Source organism: Macaca fascicularis, chromosome 4, assembly GCF_037993035.2.
Source record: "Macaca fascicularis isolate 582-1 chromosome 4, T2T-MFA8v1.1".
NCBI classification, from domain to species: Eukaryota; Metazoa; Chordata; class Mammalia; order Primates; family Cercopithecidae; genus Macaca; species Macaca fascicularis.
Window position 1 is genome coordinate 26,380,495 of NC_088378.1, and position 19,799 is coordinate 26,400,293.

The window sequence follows — 19,799 nt, forward strand, 5'->3', positions numbered from 1 at the left end:
AGATGATGTAGGAAATAGCGTTCTACTTAGGTTAGCTCATATTGTGTTCATAGACAATGAGGGCATATGACATAAAAACACTGTATGTTACCCATCCTTTGTTTAGTGGCTGTTGCTTAAGACTTCTCTGGGTGGGCTCTTAGGAAAAAGTAGGACACAAAAAAATCAGAAAACAATAATACAAGAGAGTTGCCCTGCTTAATACTTATTTCATATAGACTTGGAAAAGTGTTATTCAGACCTTTTATCTACAGAAAGATGCTTCATTGTATTTTACTACATTTCTTGGTACCATTATTCTAACTTGCCATACTAATAACTTGTATATAGAGTAGATGATGTATTACTCTTCTTAGTAAGTAGCTGGAATTTTTCTGTATCCTAATAGGTGCCAAGGGCTTAAGACTAGTTTACGTATTCTCTCTTCCATATCAAATGTGGGACATTACTTTAGTTAATCATAACTCAAATATCTTCATTAAAAGAGGAACCTATGACTTTGATTTCTTTTTTAAATAAGCTTTAGGCTTTCCCTTTTTGTGTACTTTATTTAACAACTTGTTTACTGTATGTATCTTGTGTATACTAGCTGCTCTTTGACCCAGTTCCTTGGACCACAGTTTTAGCCCTTAAAGAAAGTGATCCCCAAATCATCTTTTGTGTCTTAGAGGAAACTTTCTTCTCCTTATTTTTTTTTGTTTGTTTGTTTTTGTTTTTGTTTTGAGACACAGTCTCACTCTGTTACCCAGTCTGGAGTGCAATGACTTGATCTCACCTTACTGCAACCTCCGCCTCCTGGTTCAAGCGATTCTTGTGCCTTAGCCTCCCTAGTAGCTGGGATTACAGGCATGTGCCAGCTAATTTTTGTAGTTTTAGTTGAGACAGGGTTTCACCATGTTGGCCAGGCTGTTCTCAAACTCCTGACCTCAAGTCATCCGCCCACATCTGCCTTTCAAAGTGCTGGGATTACAGGCATGAGCCACCGCACCTTTGTTTAGTAAGCAGGTAACAGCATTTTAAAATTTGAATCAGAAAAATACAGTAGTTATTCAGTAAATATTAAAATCTCCTTTGGTCTACCTTTATATGTAAATCTTCAGTTCCTTTTATATTAGTTTGGATTAAAGAAGATGATTTGTGGAGATTAACAAAAGTTGGAAAATTAAAGCATTTAATAGGTAGAGTGTCTGTCACGTCTTTTCAGCATTATCCACGCTGCTAACATTTAACAGCATAATGCAGTTTCAATTTAAAAAGGTGAACAAAGAAGCAGCTATTCATATTTGGCAAGTTATTGTGCAAGTTAATATCCATATTATTGGATATGCTTTTTCAGAATAACATTTTAGTGGTTTACATATGCTTTTGTTTGAGATAGATCTTAAGATAGTTTTAGAATCTGACAGACTTTAGTTTGACTTCAACACTTACCAAATTATTTGTATGATCTTGAGCAATTCCCTTCAATTCTCTATACCTCAGTGTCCTCATCTATAAAATAGAGATAATGACTTATTTCTTGGTGGTTTTAAGAGAAGTTTTAAATAAGTAATACACATAAAATGTCTAGCATAGTGCTTGGAGTATAGTAAGTACTGGGTATATATCACTACCCTTTGTTTTGCAAGGTTAGATTAGGAAGGCCTGAATTCACTTGGTAGCCACAGTCGAAAGACTGGCTTTTTTTTTTTTAAGCAAAAAGTAATGAGCCAGATTGTCAAAAGTAGTAAATTGCCAACTACTGTATGGATGTAGGCATATGTCTTTAAGTTTCTGTGTATATATTGCCATGAGTAGCAGATAATACACTTAAGAAGGAATGATTCTGGTGCTAGGCGTGGTGGCTCACACCTGTAATCCCAGCACTTTAGGAGGCCGAGGTGGGTAGATCACCTGAGGGTCAGGAGTTTGAGATCAGCCTGGCCAACATGGTGAAATCGTGTTTCTACTAAAAATACAAAAAAATTAGCCGGTTGTGACACATGCCTGTAATCCCAACTACTTAGGAAGCTGAGGCATGAGAATTGCTTGAACCTTGAGGCGAAGATTGCAATGAGCGGAGATCGTACCACTGCACTTCAGCCTGGGTGACAGAGCAAAGCTCTGCCTTTTCTTCTTAAAAAAAGAAATGATTCAGGAGTTGTGTCAAGGTAGTTGTCATTCCTGTGTAATTGAACCAAAGTTTTCTTAGTCTCATAAATATATATAGGGTAAAAATAAGTGTAGTTAAGTTGTCTGGTATTCTTAATTAAAGATATTGTGGTCTGGTTTTCTGACTGATTTTTTTGTTTTGTTTTGTTTCTTAATAAATTATAGTGAGAATGAGTCCCTTTGGAAGGAGGTGTCAGAATTACGAGCAAAGCATGCACAACAGCAACAGGTTATTCGAAAGGTAAGAAGCTCTTTTCCCCAGGACCGTAATTTGCATTTGTTTAATGGATACAGTTTGCGACCCAAAAAGGTCAGTATTGAGTATCTGTGATTGATCTTAGTTTCTTACATATTGGATGCACAGATCGAAGTAAAAAATGAAATGAAATTAAGCCAAGTGTTACATATTTTTAATAAAAAATTTCTCACTAGCTAAAGATGGTTATTCCATACTTGCAGATAATGTCTCAGTAGCTTTTAGTAAATAATCTTTTGCCTAATATAACAACTTTGAAATACTTTATTTTTATGGGCTTAATTAATACACTACCAATTTCTTTTAAAATTAGAAAACATAGCCTTACTGGGTTTTTTTGTTGTTGTTGTTTTTTATTATAAAAGGCATAGTTAAGGTCTCAGAAGATAAATGACAAATATTTTCAAATCAGTTGACCAAATTATGACTTCAAAAAATTTCTTAATGTATGCAGTTATTAGTCTGTGCAGAAAAGCAGTTAACATAGTAAAATGAATTTTAGATTTTAGTATGTGAGATAAAAATTTAATATAGGAGTTGGAATCCCTCCATTTCATTGTGTCCTTGTCATTTAATCTTTGCATATCAGCTTTCATTTGCTAATAAGAGATGAAACATAGTAATTAAGGCAGCTATTTTTTGCTCATGAGTAAACTAGACTCTGAGTTAAAGCAACAGGTTTTTTGAGGGGGAGCTTCTGATTGCTCCTGCTTAGAAGGCCCTTGAACTAAAAATAGGGTGGTGACTGACAGGATCAGGGTCTAATGGAGAAGGCTTAAAGCAGAGATGAATGGTAGTTGCAGCCTGTGGCCTATAGTCAGCATAGATTTAATTTTTTTTTTTTTTTTTAAATTAGTGTTCAAGTGAAGCTTGAATGTAGTAGAATTCAGTTCTAAGTGTTTAGTCCAAGTACACATATTTTTAAAACTTTCATAGGCAACTCTAATGTGCAGCCTGGTTAAGAATAGTTGATTTAAAACAATAGATGTACCTTAACCTGTACTTTATGGAAACAGTCTGTTAATAGTTTTCAGAAACAGTGTTTTGGTAATGTATTAACTTACAACACTCTATAATGTGTAGATTTTTTTTTTCCTGAAAGCAAGAATAGTTGATAAAATAGCTATATGACATTTCAGTTTTTCATGAATGCTAACATTCTGTCTTCTAAAATTTGAGTTTGAATCTCTGTGCTTTGTTGAGTGGTGTTTATATAATGCATAACAACAACCAATAATTTTTACTCTGCTCCTGGAATTTACTGTCAGCCATGGATTAATTGAGAATAATACGTGTGATGGTCCAGTTATAGGACTTAACAGGTATAGAAGTTACATGCTGTGTTAGATGCCTTATCTTCTTCAGATAAAAATCCCTGTATAATGTGATCCAAAAGTGTCAAAAGAGAATTGAGATATAGAATAAATTTAATTTAGCCACTGATTGATGTTGTTATAAATTCAACCTGAAGTTTTTAGAATTTTCCCATAACATTTATTAATTAAAAAAACTGAAGTCGAGTTGTATCATAAACATCTTTAAGCTTACATATTGTCTTTTCATTAACTGTTAGCATTTTCTCTTGCATAAGCAATTTGGCGGCTACCCTCCTTTTCATAGACTCTAATACTATCAAACTCTTCAGTTAAAATGTCTATATTTTTGTCCATTGAAAAATTGATACTGATTATAAGGCAGACCTCTTAGTAGCCTTTTTTTGTGAGGAAATGCTCACTGTTAAAAGCTATACAATAGATATTTTTAATTGATAATACTCTATTTAATTCATGTAATTTCACAAAGCTTATAAGCACACTTTCTGCACAGAGTCTAAATAGTGCTCCAATCAATTTTGGCTTTTATTCATAGCTTCTCAGTGATACACTACTTTTTATAGTTTACCATATGATCCTCACCTTTTATAGCACCTTTAGGAAGTTGGCAATGTAATTTCAAGACATACTCTTAAGCCAGTGGTTCTTATACTCACATCAGTATCCAGTCACACTTAAAGGGCTTTCTAAACACACGCATTACTGGATCCCATGATCCAAATTTCAGATTCAGCAATTCTGTAGTAGGATTGAGAATTTAACATATCCATAGTTCCTAAGCTAATGTTGTTGGTTTATGGGCCACACTTTAAGAAACACTACTATGAAATATGAAAGCTTGTTTGTGTGTCTTGACAGTTTTCTCTCTAAATTTAATCAAATATTAAAGATTAGCTTCCCTTGTCAGCAGGAAGTTTTGACAGGTAGATCTCAACATTAATCTTTATAGAATCAGGCAATAAACGTTTTTCTTTTTCTTTTTTTTTTTCTTTGGTTGCAAGCAGAGTTTGTTTGTTTGTTTGTTTAGAAATGGAGCATCACGATCTTGCCCAGGCTGGTCTTGGACTCCTGGGCTGAAGCAATCCTCCTACTTAGGCTTCCTAAAGTGTTGAGATTACAGGCATGAGCCACCATGCCTGGCCCATCAACTGTTTCTAACTTGAAAATTTTATGATTATTCTGAAGGAACTGACAGTTTCTTTTGCCTCAGTTACCTGGTATAAGTAAAATGTTGCCTATCAAACACCAGTTTTCTCTTTTGCACCATAATGTAATCTTCTTTAAAGTATTTGAAGTAAAAAAGTTGGGGTCTACACCCAGGCAAGTTTGGTACTTATCACCAAAACAAATAAACTCCTGGAAGCTGGTACGTTTCTTTAGACAGCAGTTGTAAGGTGCACCTGGATTTCAAGTGTTAATATGTGAGAAATTATGAGACTTAGAATAGAGGACAAATTATTATATGAATTTGTTTTATAAGACTTGGTAATAGAGACGGAAGAATTAACAGTATAATGAAAGAATTCTTGTTTATATTTTTTTCAGATTGTCCAGTTTATTGTTACATTGGTTCAGAATAACCAACTTGTGAGTTTAAAACGTAAAAGGTAAGTTTTTATGATATAGCATTATGGCCTGTATATAGACAGTCAGACTTGTTAGCATTTAACTGTGAGTAGCCTACATTAGCTGAGTATATGCTTGTTGTCCCAAAAGAACAATTCTCCTTAGTTAAATTATACTCTTAAAATCTCTAGAGTGATATTAGTTTTTAGTTTTATCATTCTACTGATGTTTGTGAGAGATAAGGATAGCCTAAATGGTCACTTTATAGACATACGTACAGTTAATAAAGAATATTCACTTTTCATTCACATTATTAAAGTAGCATTAGAAGGCCTGAGTGAGGGAAATTTAAAAAGAGGCCATATGTTCAAAAGAAAACATCAACCTTTGTTTTACTTGACCTCTCTTAGTTTAATCCGCTCATAGTCTTTTTAAATCTGTATTTCAACCATGGGTTGTGATACCTGTGTCAGTAGCTACTATCGTCACAGCGAAAACATTAGAAGAATAATGGACAAAAGGAATAGTTGAAAGGAAAAAATGATCTGTAACACTAAGATTTGGGGAAAACTTGATTATGATCAGAGCTTTATGACCTTAACTACTTCCACTAATTATTTCTTATGATATTATCTGTTTTTTTCTATATAAATACAGTTCATAGAGTTGTGTAGTTCAGTAAGCAATGAAGTATAACTGGAGAGAATAGTTTATTATAACAAAAAGAGTGTAGAAAAATGGAGAATTGAAAGTCGTAGATATTCTCATCCAGCAGTTTCTGTTCCTAAGATGTAATCATTTTTAAGTTTATTTATTGTTACTGAACCTTTTTATGCATTATTAAAGTGAGTGTGCATGTGTGTGTGTTTGGGTAAGTTAATAGAGGGAGTTTAAATTCCTTGTATGTTTGTCACTGAACTGCATATTCTTCTGGTTTTCAGGCCTCTACTTCTAAACACTAATGGAGCCCAAAAGAAGAACCTGTTTCAGCACATAGTCAAAGAACCAACTGATAATCACCATCATAAAGTAATTTTTTAGTTAGAATCTATTTTATATTTATTGTGTCACACTAAATTTTATAATGGCAGTGTTTCATGCATTCAAATAAGTGTGGTGAATAACAATTCAAGTGTTCATCCCACAGCTTTGTTAAACTGTGACATTTTTTATTATTTACTTTCGATTATTGTAAGAAATAAATCATCACAAATCTAGTTGTTCCAGTTGCCTGTTTCCAAGTTTTTCTCTCTCCCCCTCTCTTGTCTCACCTCTTTACTGTCCCTGCTTACCTTAGAGGTAGTCACTATCTTGAATTAGTATCTATCATTCTCATGGCCATTTTGTATGTGTGAATCCAGGAGCAGTACTTGGTATTATTTTGCATATATCTAAACTTCATATAAATAATATAATTTTGTGCATATCATTTTACAGTGTGGCTTTTTTTTAACTTGGTGTTGCTTTTGAGATTTATTAAACATAGAGATTTAGTTTATTCATTTCTTTTTTTTTTGTCTTGTTTTTTTTTGTTTGTTTTATTTTTTTGAAACAGGGTTTCAGTCTGTCACCCAGCCTGGAGTGTAGTGGTACGATCTTGACTCACTGCAACCTCCACCTCCTGGGCCCAAGCAATTCTCTTGCTTCAGTCTCCTGAGTAGCTGGGACTACAGGTGTGTGCCACCACACCTGGCTAATTTTTGTATTTTTTGTAGAGATGGATTTTCATCATGTCACCTAGACTGGTCTCGAACTCCCAGACTCAAGCCATCTGCCTGCCTCAGCCTCCCAAAGTTTTGGGATTGCAGGCATGAGCCACTGCACCTGGCTCATTCATTTTAATATAATAATTGAATATTTTGAAAATATAATAATTTAATGTGATTATATATTCTTACATTGGTTATTTTATTTTCAACTTTTTTTTAAATTAATGTGCACCAACTAGACTGCTTTTTACTCCAGCAATTTAAATTTTTACCTTCATTTTGTCACAGGCTTTCCGGATAATTTGTCAGATTTCTATCCAGTGGCAAATTAGTCCAGTCCAAAGTCCAGATCGTTTTTATTATCTTTTTGTTACTACTTTCAAACTTCAGAATTCAAAATAGTTCTTCAGATTTATTATTAAAGTAACAAGATTTTTGTTCTTGGACAATCAAACTTAACCTCACGTCTGATTTCTTTTTCCACTACTGTTAGAAAATAATCAAGCATACCTATTTTGTTTTTAGAATTGAAGGCTCATGTAAGTGGATGAAGAGTTTTACATTTTTGACTGGGTTTATATATTTTAAAGTACTTCACATCCTTTGCCTCTTTATTATCTAGTATTGGAATTTACAGATTTTTGCATTTTAATAATTACTTTAGTTTGCTTTACAGGATTGAACTTACTTTGCTTATACAGCTATAGCCTGAATATATCTGTAGATTAAGTTTAAAAAAATCATTGCTAAAAAGCCAAGCTAACCTGTAACTGAGATAGGTGAAGTGCATTTTTTTTCTCTTAGTGAAGCTATTTAATGAATAAGAATAAAACATATTTCAAAACAGAGCAGGTTGAGCTGAAACAATATCCCTGTCAGCACGGTGGCTGTCTGGTTGTGCTTGAAATTTCTGGTGAAGTCCTAAGACTTTTTTACTCTTTAGGCATAAAAAATACTGTAAAATTTGAAGATCTTTCCATAGAAACATTTTTAGGGATGTCATCTTCAGGGTCCCTTACAGTAAAAGAAGTAGTTAAGTGTAGAATGCAGTTAATATACCTCATACCTCTGTGAATTGGTGCTACTAGTACCAATTAGTATGTAAGTTCCATAAGAGCAGAGAACATACTTGTTTTGCATACCCCGAGATTCAGTAAGTAGTAGTTGCCCAGTTATTTTGTAAATGATATCTTGTTTGGTAGTCAATGATTTTGATTTTTAGATATATTTTTCTCTCTGAATTTTTAGGTTCCACACAGTAGGACTGAAGGTTTAAAGCCAAGGGAGAGGATTTCAGATGACATCATTATTTATGATGTTACTGATGATAATGCAGATGAAGAAAATATCCCAGTTATTCCAGAAACTAATGAGGATGTTATATCTGATCCCTCCAAGTAAGGAGTTTGTGAGATAAAATGTATGAAAATATTGATTACTTTTCTTATTACAGAGCAAAATTCAAAACTACTTTGTTCTTTGAAAGACTAACAATCTTTCTCACATTTGGATTATTAAACTGAATAATTAAGCTAAATTATTCAACCAGATAAAGCCTCACCTCCTCTTCCTCTCAAAGGAGGTAATACTGAAAATTAATTGATTTTTATTTTGTAGTTAAACACTTCTCATTGAATCGTTGTGGTCTTCTATACTATGAAGTACCAATATTGTGATTAAGCTGCTCGCTCAAGAAATTTAAGCCTTTCAGTATGTGGTATGGGAGAGAGTTTCCATTTAGAATGAATGGATAGTATGAACTTATTAAATTTGGAAGTGTAATAGGTTCTTTCTTTATTGCTGATCTAGCTGTAGCCAGTACCCTGATATTGTCATTGTTGAAGATGACAATGAAGATGAGTATGCACCTGTCATTCAGAGTGGAGAGCAGAGTGAACCAGCCAGAGAATCCCTAAGTTCAGGCAGTGATGGCAGCAGCCCTCTCATGTCTAGTGCTGTCCAGCTAAATGGCTCATCCAGTCTGACCTCAGAAGATCCAGTGACCATGATGGATTCCATTTTGAATGATAACATCAATCTTTTGGGAAAGTGAGTACTTATCTAGATGTTGTCTAAAATTATTTGCTTTCTTTGTTCACTTAACATATTCTATTTCTCTTTTGAGTGATCTTCCTTTCAGATGATGAACCCACATAATCCACCTTTCTCTGTTTTGGTTAGTGTTGAGTTCTGTAATGAATGGGATTTAATCATCCCAAGAGTAGTCTTGGTATTTTCCTGCTAGTTTCTCAGATTCCTTTGATGATACACTTACTTTGAGTGTACATACAGTGTTTTTGATTATATATATTTGTGTATCCGAACTGCAGAATAATGTAATTTCTAGTAAGGGACTTATAACAAAGAAAACTTAATAATTAGTAATAATCAGTAATGAGATTAAACATTTTATAATATATAGAGGAAAAAGGTAAATCAGACTGTTCCTGCAGGGTGTTTTTTTCTGTAAATACTAAAGTTTTCTGTAAAGGCTATGAATTTTCAGTTAACCAAATTTGCAGGGATTCCTATTCTTTGAATATTATCTCTTAAGATTAAGAACCAGTAAAGATGCAGCAGCTGCTAGAAATATCTTGCCTAGCCAAGTTGTAATGGTGATTTTTAAACATAAAAACAAGGATGTCTAATATTTGATTTAAATTTTTTTTTCCCTTAGGGTTGAGCTGTTGGATTATCTTGACAGTATTGATTGCAGTTTAGAGGACTTCCAGGCCATGCTATCAGGAAGACAATTTAGCATAGACCCAGATCTCCTGGTTGATGTAGGTACTTTGGGTAATCTTTGCTTTACTGGTAGTTTGTGTATTTATGTATATTATTTAAAAATCAGTACGCCATTTTGTTTTGTATTCTACAGGTTGTTTTTGCATTTTCTTTTTTTAAATTAATGATTTTGTTTATCAGAAAGATGGGTTTGGGACATTGAAGGAGAGTGATTACCACCTGCCTTGGAGTAGCAGTTGAGCTAATCTCCCTGTGGGAACATATTATATCTTTTCAGCAGTACTGTTAAGTTCAGGTCTTGTCTGGACTTGTTGCTGTTTTATGTTTTGCTCTAGAATGATTGTCAGTAAATAGGAATTTGTGGAAATTAGTAATAGAGGTACATAGCCAGGAAATAGCATGGAGACACCTTTTAATACTTTGGGGATTAACGTTTTTTACTCAAATATATTTTAATATATTTGCCTTATTTTTTACATTTTTATATTTTGAGTCACAAGATTGCCCTGCTCCAATCCACCATCCCTATGAAGTTGACCTCAATATTGACTGGACTGAGAATTCTTTTATCTACAGTTTCTGCCACTAACCACCTTTCTTACTCTGTTCTCTCTTGTCCCTGCTATTCCTCCCTTCTTTATCTAAAGCTTCCTACATGGCCTGGTCCCACTCAGATGAATCTTGTTCTGTCTCCTATTTCCATTTTCTGATGTGAACAGTTTTCTCTCTTTATCCTGGAAAATTATGTTGTCTTTTTTCTGTGTTTCTTGCCTTACATTGCAGCTTCTCTTACCCTTTTAGAAGCCTCTCAGGCTAAACAAGAATTAGTTCTTTCTGCTGTTCAGTCTTATTTCAAGTTCATTAATTTACTGCATTACTCCTCTGCTTCTCACCAGTCCTTGTCAATGTCCCAAGGACTTATTCTTACTAAATCGTTAGCACCTCACAGAGTGAATTTTACTTTCTTTGAAGATTTCTTTTCCATTTTGACCTGTGTTTCTATCTTATGAGTATGTGTTAATTTGAATTTTACATCCATGTTGATGACCTACTTCAGCTTAGCAGTAACACGACAGTGTTTGTTGATCCTATCAGCCCTTCCCTCTTTAGATCCAGAGATCTTTCAAAATAGTTTTCCTTTAGATCACCAAGAACGAAATAAAATTCCATAATCCTGGCCATGTTCAAACCCTTATAGTCTTCAGCTAGGTCATTTTAATTCAACTTTAAAACATTTACCACATTTATTTGCCGTAAAGACCTTATCCAGTCAACAATCTATTATTCACAGATGATAGTTAACTATACTCTCGTTCTTTCATAAGTAATGACTGTTTCCAATCTTGTATCCTTTCTTAGAAGTAATTCCTTAAACCAATTTGTACCCCTGTCCTTTGCCTCTGTATTTGTCTCCTCTATCCTTCATCTTTCCCATCTGCCTTCAGTAGTTAGAGATCTGCCCCATCTTAAAAAACAACCATTTTGACATCTGGCTTTGTTCATTTACCATTCTGCTTCTCTAACTCCTTTACTACAAAACTTTAGAAATGAGCAGCTATATTTACCTCTTTTTTACTCTATTTTGTCTGAAGCTTGGTATTGTGTTGCTTATTAACTCTAACTCTGCACTGCCTGTGTTGTTTTGTTTTTTTCCCTTGTAAGTACGCTGTGTGTGATTTTTCTTTTCTTTTTGCTGTATTAGTCCATTGGGCTAGTGGAAAGTTTGTTTTGAATCAGACAAGTTTGGGTTCTGTTATTGGCTCATGTTACTTACTAGCTATGTTACTAATCTTGGAAAAGTTACTCTCTCTTGCCGAGTTTCTCCATCTGTTAAATGTTGCTAATGTCTAACATGAAGGGCTGTTGGCAAGAATTAGAAATAATTAACACTGTTATTAACATTATTGGGCATTCTGTACAATAGATCTTTTATTGTTGATTTTGGAGGTGCTGTACTTTTTTGTTCTCTCCCTGTCTCTCTAATCTGTGTTTTATCTAAGAGCTTTTCTTTTTTCTACTATCTTCTACTTAAGGGCATCCCCTAATGCACCCAATCTTTCAGTCTCTTTTATTTTGTCTATCTCTCTTCTTTTTCCATTCTTCCTCTGTGAAGAGATTTTGGCTTGTAAGATTGCTTTTAAATGTGTATATCCAGCTCTTAACATTTTTCTAAAGTAAACTTGACTTGAATTCTAATTCCATGACTTTGTGATCATCAGTTAGCTCTTACCTCAGATTACTTGATTTAACAACAAACTTCTTTATTCTCTGCATTAGCTACATTTTACAACTTTCTCATTTTCTGTAATGGTATTAGACTTCTATTTACTTACGAGGATAGTTATTCACAGAATCACCTTGAATTCTCTCTCTCATCATTCACTAAGTCCTGTTTTCTAAAATAGCATTCACAAGCCATCCCTATATTCTGTTTTCACTGTTGCTTTTCTCATCCAAGACCCTCATTATTTTATCCTTGAATTATGCTGTATTGTTATAAATAAAAAGTCCACCTATGCTGTTTTGTTCTCTGAGACGACAAAGATGGTAAGAATGTGAATAAGTATGCTGAAAAGTTTACAGCTTCTCTCTGAGGAGTTCAGTACTGGTAACCCAGAGTGGTGTCACAGCAGGAGAGGCCAGACCTTAGAATTCAACCAGCTGTGTCAGCTTATATATGATCTACCTTTCCTACCATTCGTCTCCTGGGAATACATGTAGGATATCCTTGAGTTAGTGGGTAGGGGTTGTTGGGCAAAGAGGAGAATAGAGGAGCTTACAGTGCTGGTCCTCCTCAGATGCCACTCTCTGTAGGGACAAAATGTGAGTTAGGCTTCTTAGGCAGTGATAAGCTAAACTGGTAGAGATTGATTATCATGAGTAACTACTCTCAAGGATCTGAGGTTTCTTCCTTTTCTGAGGTTAGTAGTTGGTAAGAAAGGAGAAGGAAATGAAAAGGCAAAGCCAGGGATTTTTGTAGGACTACCGTGAGTGTGGAACTTTTTAAAGAGAGGAATCAGTGTCTAGAGAGAATGGGGGAAGGATCTGCCTGTGGCTTTTTTTGCATCTCATTCTATCCTGTGAACCATTTGGTGTGTTCATTCTCATAAAAGGCCAACTTAGTGACTGCATTTCATCATTCAGGCCATTCCCAAGGCTCTTATTGCTGACAGGATATGGCCTCTACTTTTCGAACCTGTGCATATAACTTATTCAACTTAGAACTTCTGTGTTATTACTATTTCTGGAACATATCCTACCTTCTTTTTTGATGCCACTAGTGTTATACACATGCGTTCTTCCCCCCATCTTCTCCTTTCCAAGTTCTAACCTAATATTCTCTAGGTACTGACCTATATCACATAGTTTTATCAGCCCATTTTGTTTCATTATATATGTTTCTGTGTGCGCTTTCCTCCCTTCCCATTCTCTTAACTCCTTAGTGCTTTTGAGCACCACCATCTTCTGTCAAAATATTGTATTGTATCTGAACATGTGTTGCTATTTGATGTTGGTCTTACCTTGTCCTTTTAGATTGTAAGCTCCTAGAGAGCAGGAATGATGTCTTTATGATGTCATTTATTTCTTAAAGATACTCAGTAAATTTCTATGGAATGAATGACTTTAAAGCTTATGACTTACAGTTACATCTATAAACTGGCTAGACTGAGGAGTATAGTAAGCAGTGATCTTAGCACTTACAATTTTCCTTGCGAGATGTGGTGAAAAGAACCAACAAGTAGATATGCCATTTGTCAAGAGGGCTTCAATTGAGGCATAGTTTAGGAGCCACTGTCATAGAGCATATTCTGTAAATTTTTTACCTAACCAGGTATTCAGTGAAGGCTCAGTGTCAGGGCAGAGGTCTCACAACCCTGCGCACCACTTAAGGCCAAAGACATTTAGAGAGAAAAAATAAAGGAAATGAAATTGAATGATAAATAATGAAGAAGGGAGGAGGTGAAAACCACTATTTGTCTCAAGTGATTTACTCCAGTGTTTTTTAGAGAAATTCTTACAACATGAAATTTCATCTAATGCATGGGCTAGCTCGTTCTGCTTTTGTTTGTTTTTCTTTCTGCTTTTCTCTTTCAAACTTGTTTAACTGTATAGAAGCTTCCTAGTGTAGGGGCTACATCTCTTCACCCAACATGGCTGTGTAACAATTTTGAACACACAATTATTTTAAATTATTTTTTAAACTTATCATCTTTCTTGTTTGGTCTTTCAGCTTTTCACTAGTTCTGTGCAGATGAATCCCACAGATTACATCAATAATACAAAAGTAAGTTTTAATTCATGTTGCTCAGGACCCATAGCTATAAAAATCTACAAAAAACGTCCTAATAAGGAGAGAGCAGTATCACTCCCAGCTACAAAAAACATTTTATATTCTTACTCAGTATGTGTGATCAGGATAATAAAATTCTAGTTGAAAAATTAGCTTTTGGTTATGTGGTGAACCATTACCCACTTTTGGCACTTGTGGGATTAACTACCAGTATGAAATGAGCTTCTTTTGGTGCTGGGAGATCACCTGACTAAACTTGGTATATTGAAATAAGTAACTAAAATATGATTTCTTCATGTTTTATGGGCAGCATTTTACATTCTTATTTTTTCTATTCTCAACTTTTTAATTAAAAATTTATGGTACCCATATTTTTTATGAGTTCTATCATTAGCATATAGTAAAAACTCAGGAATTCTTATTTATTGCAGAAAAGGGAAGTTGAAACGTGTATGGATTTTTGACTTTTTTTTAAGTAATAAGGATTTTTTTTTTTTTGGTAACATATGGGAACTGCACTTGGGCTTAGCAAGTGTTGAAAAGAGATTCTGTGGAACTGGTTTTTAATGAGTGGTAAGGACAGTTTGAAGTTATTAGAGCAGATGTTTATATATCATTGTATTTTGTATAACTTATTGTCATGAATGGGTATTCACTCCCTTTATATTTTATTTGTACCAAATTGTTTAGTAAGCCTGGTTAAAGGTAAATCAAGTCCAAATTCCAGATTAGTGAAGCCATAATTTTGATTCTTTTGAGTCCAAAAATGAGCACATCTCAAATAAATATGAGTGATTAGGGTGAGGGGTGGAATTTATATGATAATTGTCATATGTAAGCCTGACCAGACTTTCTATATTTTCAGAGTTACATTGTGGATAACTTAGAGCTTAAAAAATTTATGAATTTGTGAACTAGGAAGTTGATTATACATTCAGTATTCAGATAATTTATATTGGAGGTTGGGATACTTTCTCCATAAAGGGGCAGCTAGTAAATACTTTATCTTTCAGGCCATGTGTTCTCTGTCAAAACTATGCAGTTCTGCAATTGTAGTGCAAAAGCAGATACAGACAATATGTAAAAGAATGTGTGGCTGTGTTGCAAAAAAACTTCATTTAGACAGGCAGCATGCTAAATTTGGCATGTGGACCATAGTTTACCTGGATTTATATTGTAAGATTTTGTGTAACATGCTCTGTGTTTCAGTAAATATATTACTGAATGTTATTCTCATGGACCGTTTAAGTTGAATGGACCCATATCATTTGTTCATTTAGTGAATGTGCTTTATTGTTTATTTGTGACTAGACATTGAGTCATTTTTTATTTGTGGACCATCTTCTTATTCCAGAAACCAAGAACTTGATTATAGTTTTCAAAAACTGTAAGCAGTTAAGCAACAAATTGCATTTTGCTCTACAATGCTGTAGAAAAATTACATTTGAGAGTGACTTTTCATTATAGTTCTGAATCTAGATTTTAATGTTTTCAAATAATTGCCACATCAGCTGTCCTTCCCTTGCTCATGACAGGTGTTACATAACATGGATTACAACACTTTCCTAATAAATCAGATGCCTTATACTCCTCAGTACAGCAATCTTAATTGGCCACTATGAATGAATAAGAATTTGCATGGGAAATGAAATCTCATTCAGTATGATATTGGCTGTGGGTGTGTCATAAATAGCTCTTACAGTTTTGAGATATGTTCCATCAATACTTAGTTTATTGGGTGTTTTTAGCATGAAGGGGTGTTGAATTTTATTAAAGGCCTTTTCTGCATCTGTTGAGATAATCATGTGGTTTTTGTCATTTGTTCTGTTTATGTGATGGATTACATTTATTGATACGTGTATGTTGAACTAGCCTTGCATCTCAGGGATGAAGCCAACTTAATCGTGATGGATAAGCTTTATGATGTGCTGCTGGATTCAGTTTGCCGGTATTTTATTGAGGATTTTCGCATTGATGTTTATCAGGGATATTGGCCTGAAATTTTCTTTTTTTGTTGTGTCTCTGCCAGGTTTTGGTATCAGGATGACGCTGGCCTCATAAAATGAGTTAGGGAGGAATCCCTCTTTTTCTATTGTTTGGAATAGTTTCAGAAGGAATGGTACCGCTCCTCTTTGTACCTCTGGTAGAATTCGGCTGTGAATCCGTCTGGTCCTGGCTTTTTTTGGTTGGTAGGCTATTAATTACTGCCTCAATTTCAGAACTTGTTATTGGTCTATTCAGAGATTCGACTTCTTCCTGGTTTAGTCTTGGGAGGGTGTATGTGTCTAGGAATTTATCCAATTTTTCTAGATTTTCTAGTTTATTCGTGTAGAGGTGTTCATAGTATTCTCTGATGGTAGTTTATATTTCTGTGGGATCAGTGGTGATATCCCCTTTATCATTTTTTATTGTGTCTATTTGAAATCCGTTTGTCATCGGGTTCTCATGTTTTAGAATAACAGTGATATCTTTGGAAAATACCTATTTTAGGAAGCCTAAAAATAAAGTTGGTATTATTTCATTAATGTTTATATATTTATTGTGAATGCTAAGTGATGAAATATTTTTATGTACACTTTTGGAAAGGTTTCGTAGTTTTTATTATATCTTGGAGCCCTTATCTTCTCTAAATCCTAAATCTTATACAGCTTCATTTTATGTTAAATATCAGGGGAATTACTGTAATTAGTTTACAGTTGGTTACACCATATATATTTAGCCAGCATGTAGATATCTGGGACTTGCAGATGTCTGGGACTTACAGGAAAAATTAAGAACCTCTGCACCTCAGAGTTTGAACATCATTGAAAAGAGCACTGAAGAAATTAACAAGGTAAAGATACAATTTCCCTACCACAATCAGATGTGAGGAGAGAAGAAAGTGGTTCAAAGAAGCAATTTAAATGACAGAAAAGAACTGACAGAGCTACAAAAAGGACAAGAAGAAACACCACCTCAACTTTGAGGCTTCTAAATAGTGATAATTAGTTTTAAGGATGTCATTATGTCATCCTGAGCTACTCTGTGTTCATTTATGCTAAATATTCTGTTTATGAGTGAAATGTATAATACATTTTTTAAATCAAAACTACTTAAAATGAATTTAATTGCATAATTATCTCTCAGTTAACATTTTGAAACCAGTCATCTTTGATTCGTTCTGATCTTTTACTCTTGACAAATTCTATCTGTTCTGCTGTTGAAATCCCCCTTCATTTCATCCTTAATATAGAATATCCTAATTCAGGTTCTTTGTTTTATCCCCTCAGTGACAGCAATAGTTCCTTAACCAGTCTTGTTATCTCTACTGAAATCTCTCTCTGTAGCCCATTTTTCCTGATGTTTCCCCATCTCATATATTTCAGATAATATACCAGTATTTACATATTGTATCAATTTTTCATTTTTTTCAGAAACTAAAATATGAAACAAGTACTTATATATATATATTTTTTCTTTTAGTCTGAGAATAAAGGATTAGAAACTACTAAGAACAATGTAGTTCAGCCAGTTTCAGAAGAGGGAAGAAAATCTAAATCCAAACCAGGTAGGTATAAATATAGTATTCAGTCTATGTAGGTTTTTTTAATCCTATGTAGAAACAAGTGCAAGCCAAGGGTAGTCTTAACAATTGAATATGCTGGCTTTAGTTCTGTGAATAGTGTGTCAAGGTATAGAGCAAGTTGAATTGGTGAGGTAACAATTATCTTAAAGTTTTTTTTTTTTCTTTCTTTCCTATTTAACTTTAGGAAACTGAAAGACCCCTCATTTCTTAATTGTTGAATGAGAACTACTGACTTGCACATTTTAAAATTTATTGGCATAGTGCATCATGTCATTTCTTGTTTGGCTATCTGAAAGTAGTAATTGCCTATGTGTACATTTGTTTTCATTTTTTCCCCTCAGTTTGAACTCAATATAAGCTGGTGATTAGAGTGTTTTTCTGATCTTTATAGATAAGCAGCTTATCCAGTATACTGCCTTTCCACTTCTTGCATTCCTCGATGGGAACCCTGCTTCTTCTGTTGAACAGGCGAGTACAACAGCATCATCAGAAGTTTTGTCCTCTGTAGATAAACCCATAGAAGTTGATGAGCTTCTGGATAGCAGCCTAGACCCAGAACCAACCCAAAGTAAGCTTGTTCGCCTGGAGCCATTGACTGAAGCTGAAGCTAGTGAAGCTACCCTGTTTTATTTATGTGAACTTGCTCCTGCACCTCTGGATAGTGATATGCCACTTTTAGATAGCTAAATCCCCAAGAAGAGGACTTTACATGTATATATTCATCAAAATGATGAACTATTTATTTTGAAGTATCATTTGGTACTTTTTTTGTAAATTGCTTTGTTTTGTTTAATCAGATACTGTGGAATAAAAGCACCTTTTGCTTTTCTCACTAACCACACACTCTTGCAAAGCTTTCAGATGTTACTCAGCTGCATAGTTACACAGATTTAATGCACATTATTGGCATATCTTTAAGTTGGATTCAAATGGCCATTTTTTTCCAATTTTGGTAAATTGGATTTCTTTTTATTACAATATGACCATTAACCTCAGTTAAATTTTTGTTTGTTTTCCTGTTTGATGCTGTCTATTTGCATTGAGTGTAAGTCATTTGAACTAATGGTATAACTCTTAAAGCTTTCTCTGCTCCAGTTATTTTTATTAAATATTTTTCACTTGGCTTATTTTTAAAACTGGGAACATAAAGTGCCTGTATCTTGTAAAACTTCATTTGTTTCTTTTGGTTCAGAGAAGTTCATTTATGTTCAAAGAAGTTTATTCATGTTCAACAGGAAAGACAAAGTATACATGAATGTTCACAGTCTGATAGGGTTCCAGCTCCATATATATAGAAAGATCGGGGGTGGGATGGGATGGAGTCAGCCCCATCCACTTAGTTGGACTAGTTTTAAATAAAGGTTTTCCGGTTTGTGTTTTTTTGAACCATACTGTTTAGTAAAATAAACACAATGAATGTTGAGTACTAGTGTCTGTTATGTGTCTTCTTTAGAGGTGACACTCACATGAAACAATTTTTTCTTCTCATAGGAAGCAGTGGCTTTAAACTGTCTATGGTTCATTACTCTCAATATGAGTCACACCAAGATCTTTGTACCACATCTCGAAAATATATTGTATATTGCAACGAGGGAGATATATCTCTAAATTTAATGTATTTTGAAGTTCTTTGTTTAAAAATTATACTGGGTTGCTTTCTATGTTTCTAATAAAAAAGTGGGAGAAGTATGCCCCTCATTGTCCCAAATAGGGTAAGAGTATTATCAGTGGATGTCTGGAGAGAAGATAAGAGAAATAGTAAAATCAGCTCTTTCTTTGAAACAGTCGCCCAAGAGAATTATAGAGACTTAATGCAAGGCCAGGGCACTTTTATCATGTGAAGAATTTCACCTTTGGGCAAAGGACTGAAAACAGTACAGTTAATATTGTATAGGGCTATTTAATGAGGAGTTTCAGGGCAGGTTTTCCTATTGGCCATATTCTGTCCATGTCTTAGAATTTCTTTTATTATGATGTAATGATTCAAAGTAAAGGCTAGCACAGAAGAATAGGAAACTTCCCTTAGGGGAATTTTAGTTAGATCCTAAAATACTTGGCTCTGACAGTGGGATCTTGGTGAATTAATTCAAGACCCTACAACAGTGCTCTTCGTGAGCTGAAGAGGTTACGTTTCTAAGGGTGATAAGAAGAGTTTAGAAACTGAGAGGAGAAAACCTTAAAA

The 19,799-nt window shown here is 34.3% G+C and overlaps 1 protein-coding gene across 3 annotated transcripts in view; it reads left to right on the plus strand.

The window, feature by feature from the left end:
• HSF2 (heat shock transcription factor 2) overlaps nucleotides 1–19,043 on the plus strand; it is a 37,813-nt gene extending 18,770 nt beyond the window's left edge. The window contains exons 5-14 of one of the 3 annotated variants that reach the window (XR_012433389.1): nucleotides 2,317–2,392; nucleotides 5,287–5,348; nucleotides 6,249–6,336; nucleotides 8,265–8,413; nucleotides 8,826–9,065; nucleotides 9,694–9,799; nucleotides 13,993–14,046; nucleotides 16,082–16,237; nucleotides 17,515–17,599; nucleotides 18,009–19,043. Coding sequence is in view for 2 of the 3 variants with exons in the window: in XM_005551700.4 (XP_005551757.1) it covers nucleotides 2,317–2,392; nucleotides 5,287–5,348; nucleotides 6,249–6,336; nucleotides 8,265–8,413; nucleotides 8,826–9,065; nucleotides 9,694–9,799; nucleotides 13,993–14,046; nucleotides 17,515–17,599; nucleotides 18,009–18,304 (1,156 nt within the window). In the remaining variant the exon portion in view is untranslated. The remainder of the gene's footprint in view (nucleotides 1–2,316; nucleotides 2,393–5,286; nucleotides 5,349–6,248; nucleotides 6,337–8,264; nucleotides 8,414–8,825; nucleotides 9,066–9,693; nucleotides 9,800–13,992; nucleotides 14,047–16,081; nucleotides 16,238–17,514; nucleotides 17,600–18,008) is intronic. The other 2 variants (XM_005551700.4, XM_005551701.4) reach the window with 2 other exon arrangements.
• The last annotated feature ends 756 nt before the right edge of the window (nucleotides 19,044–19,799 follow it).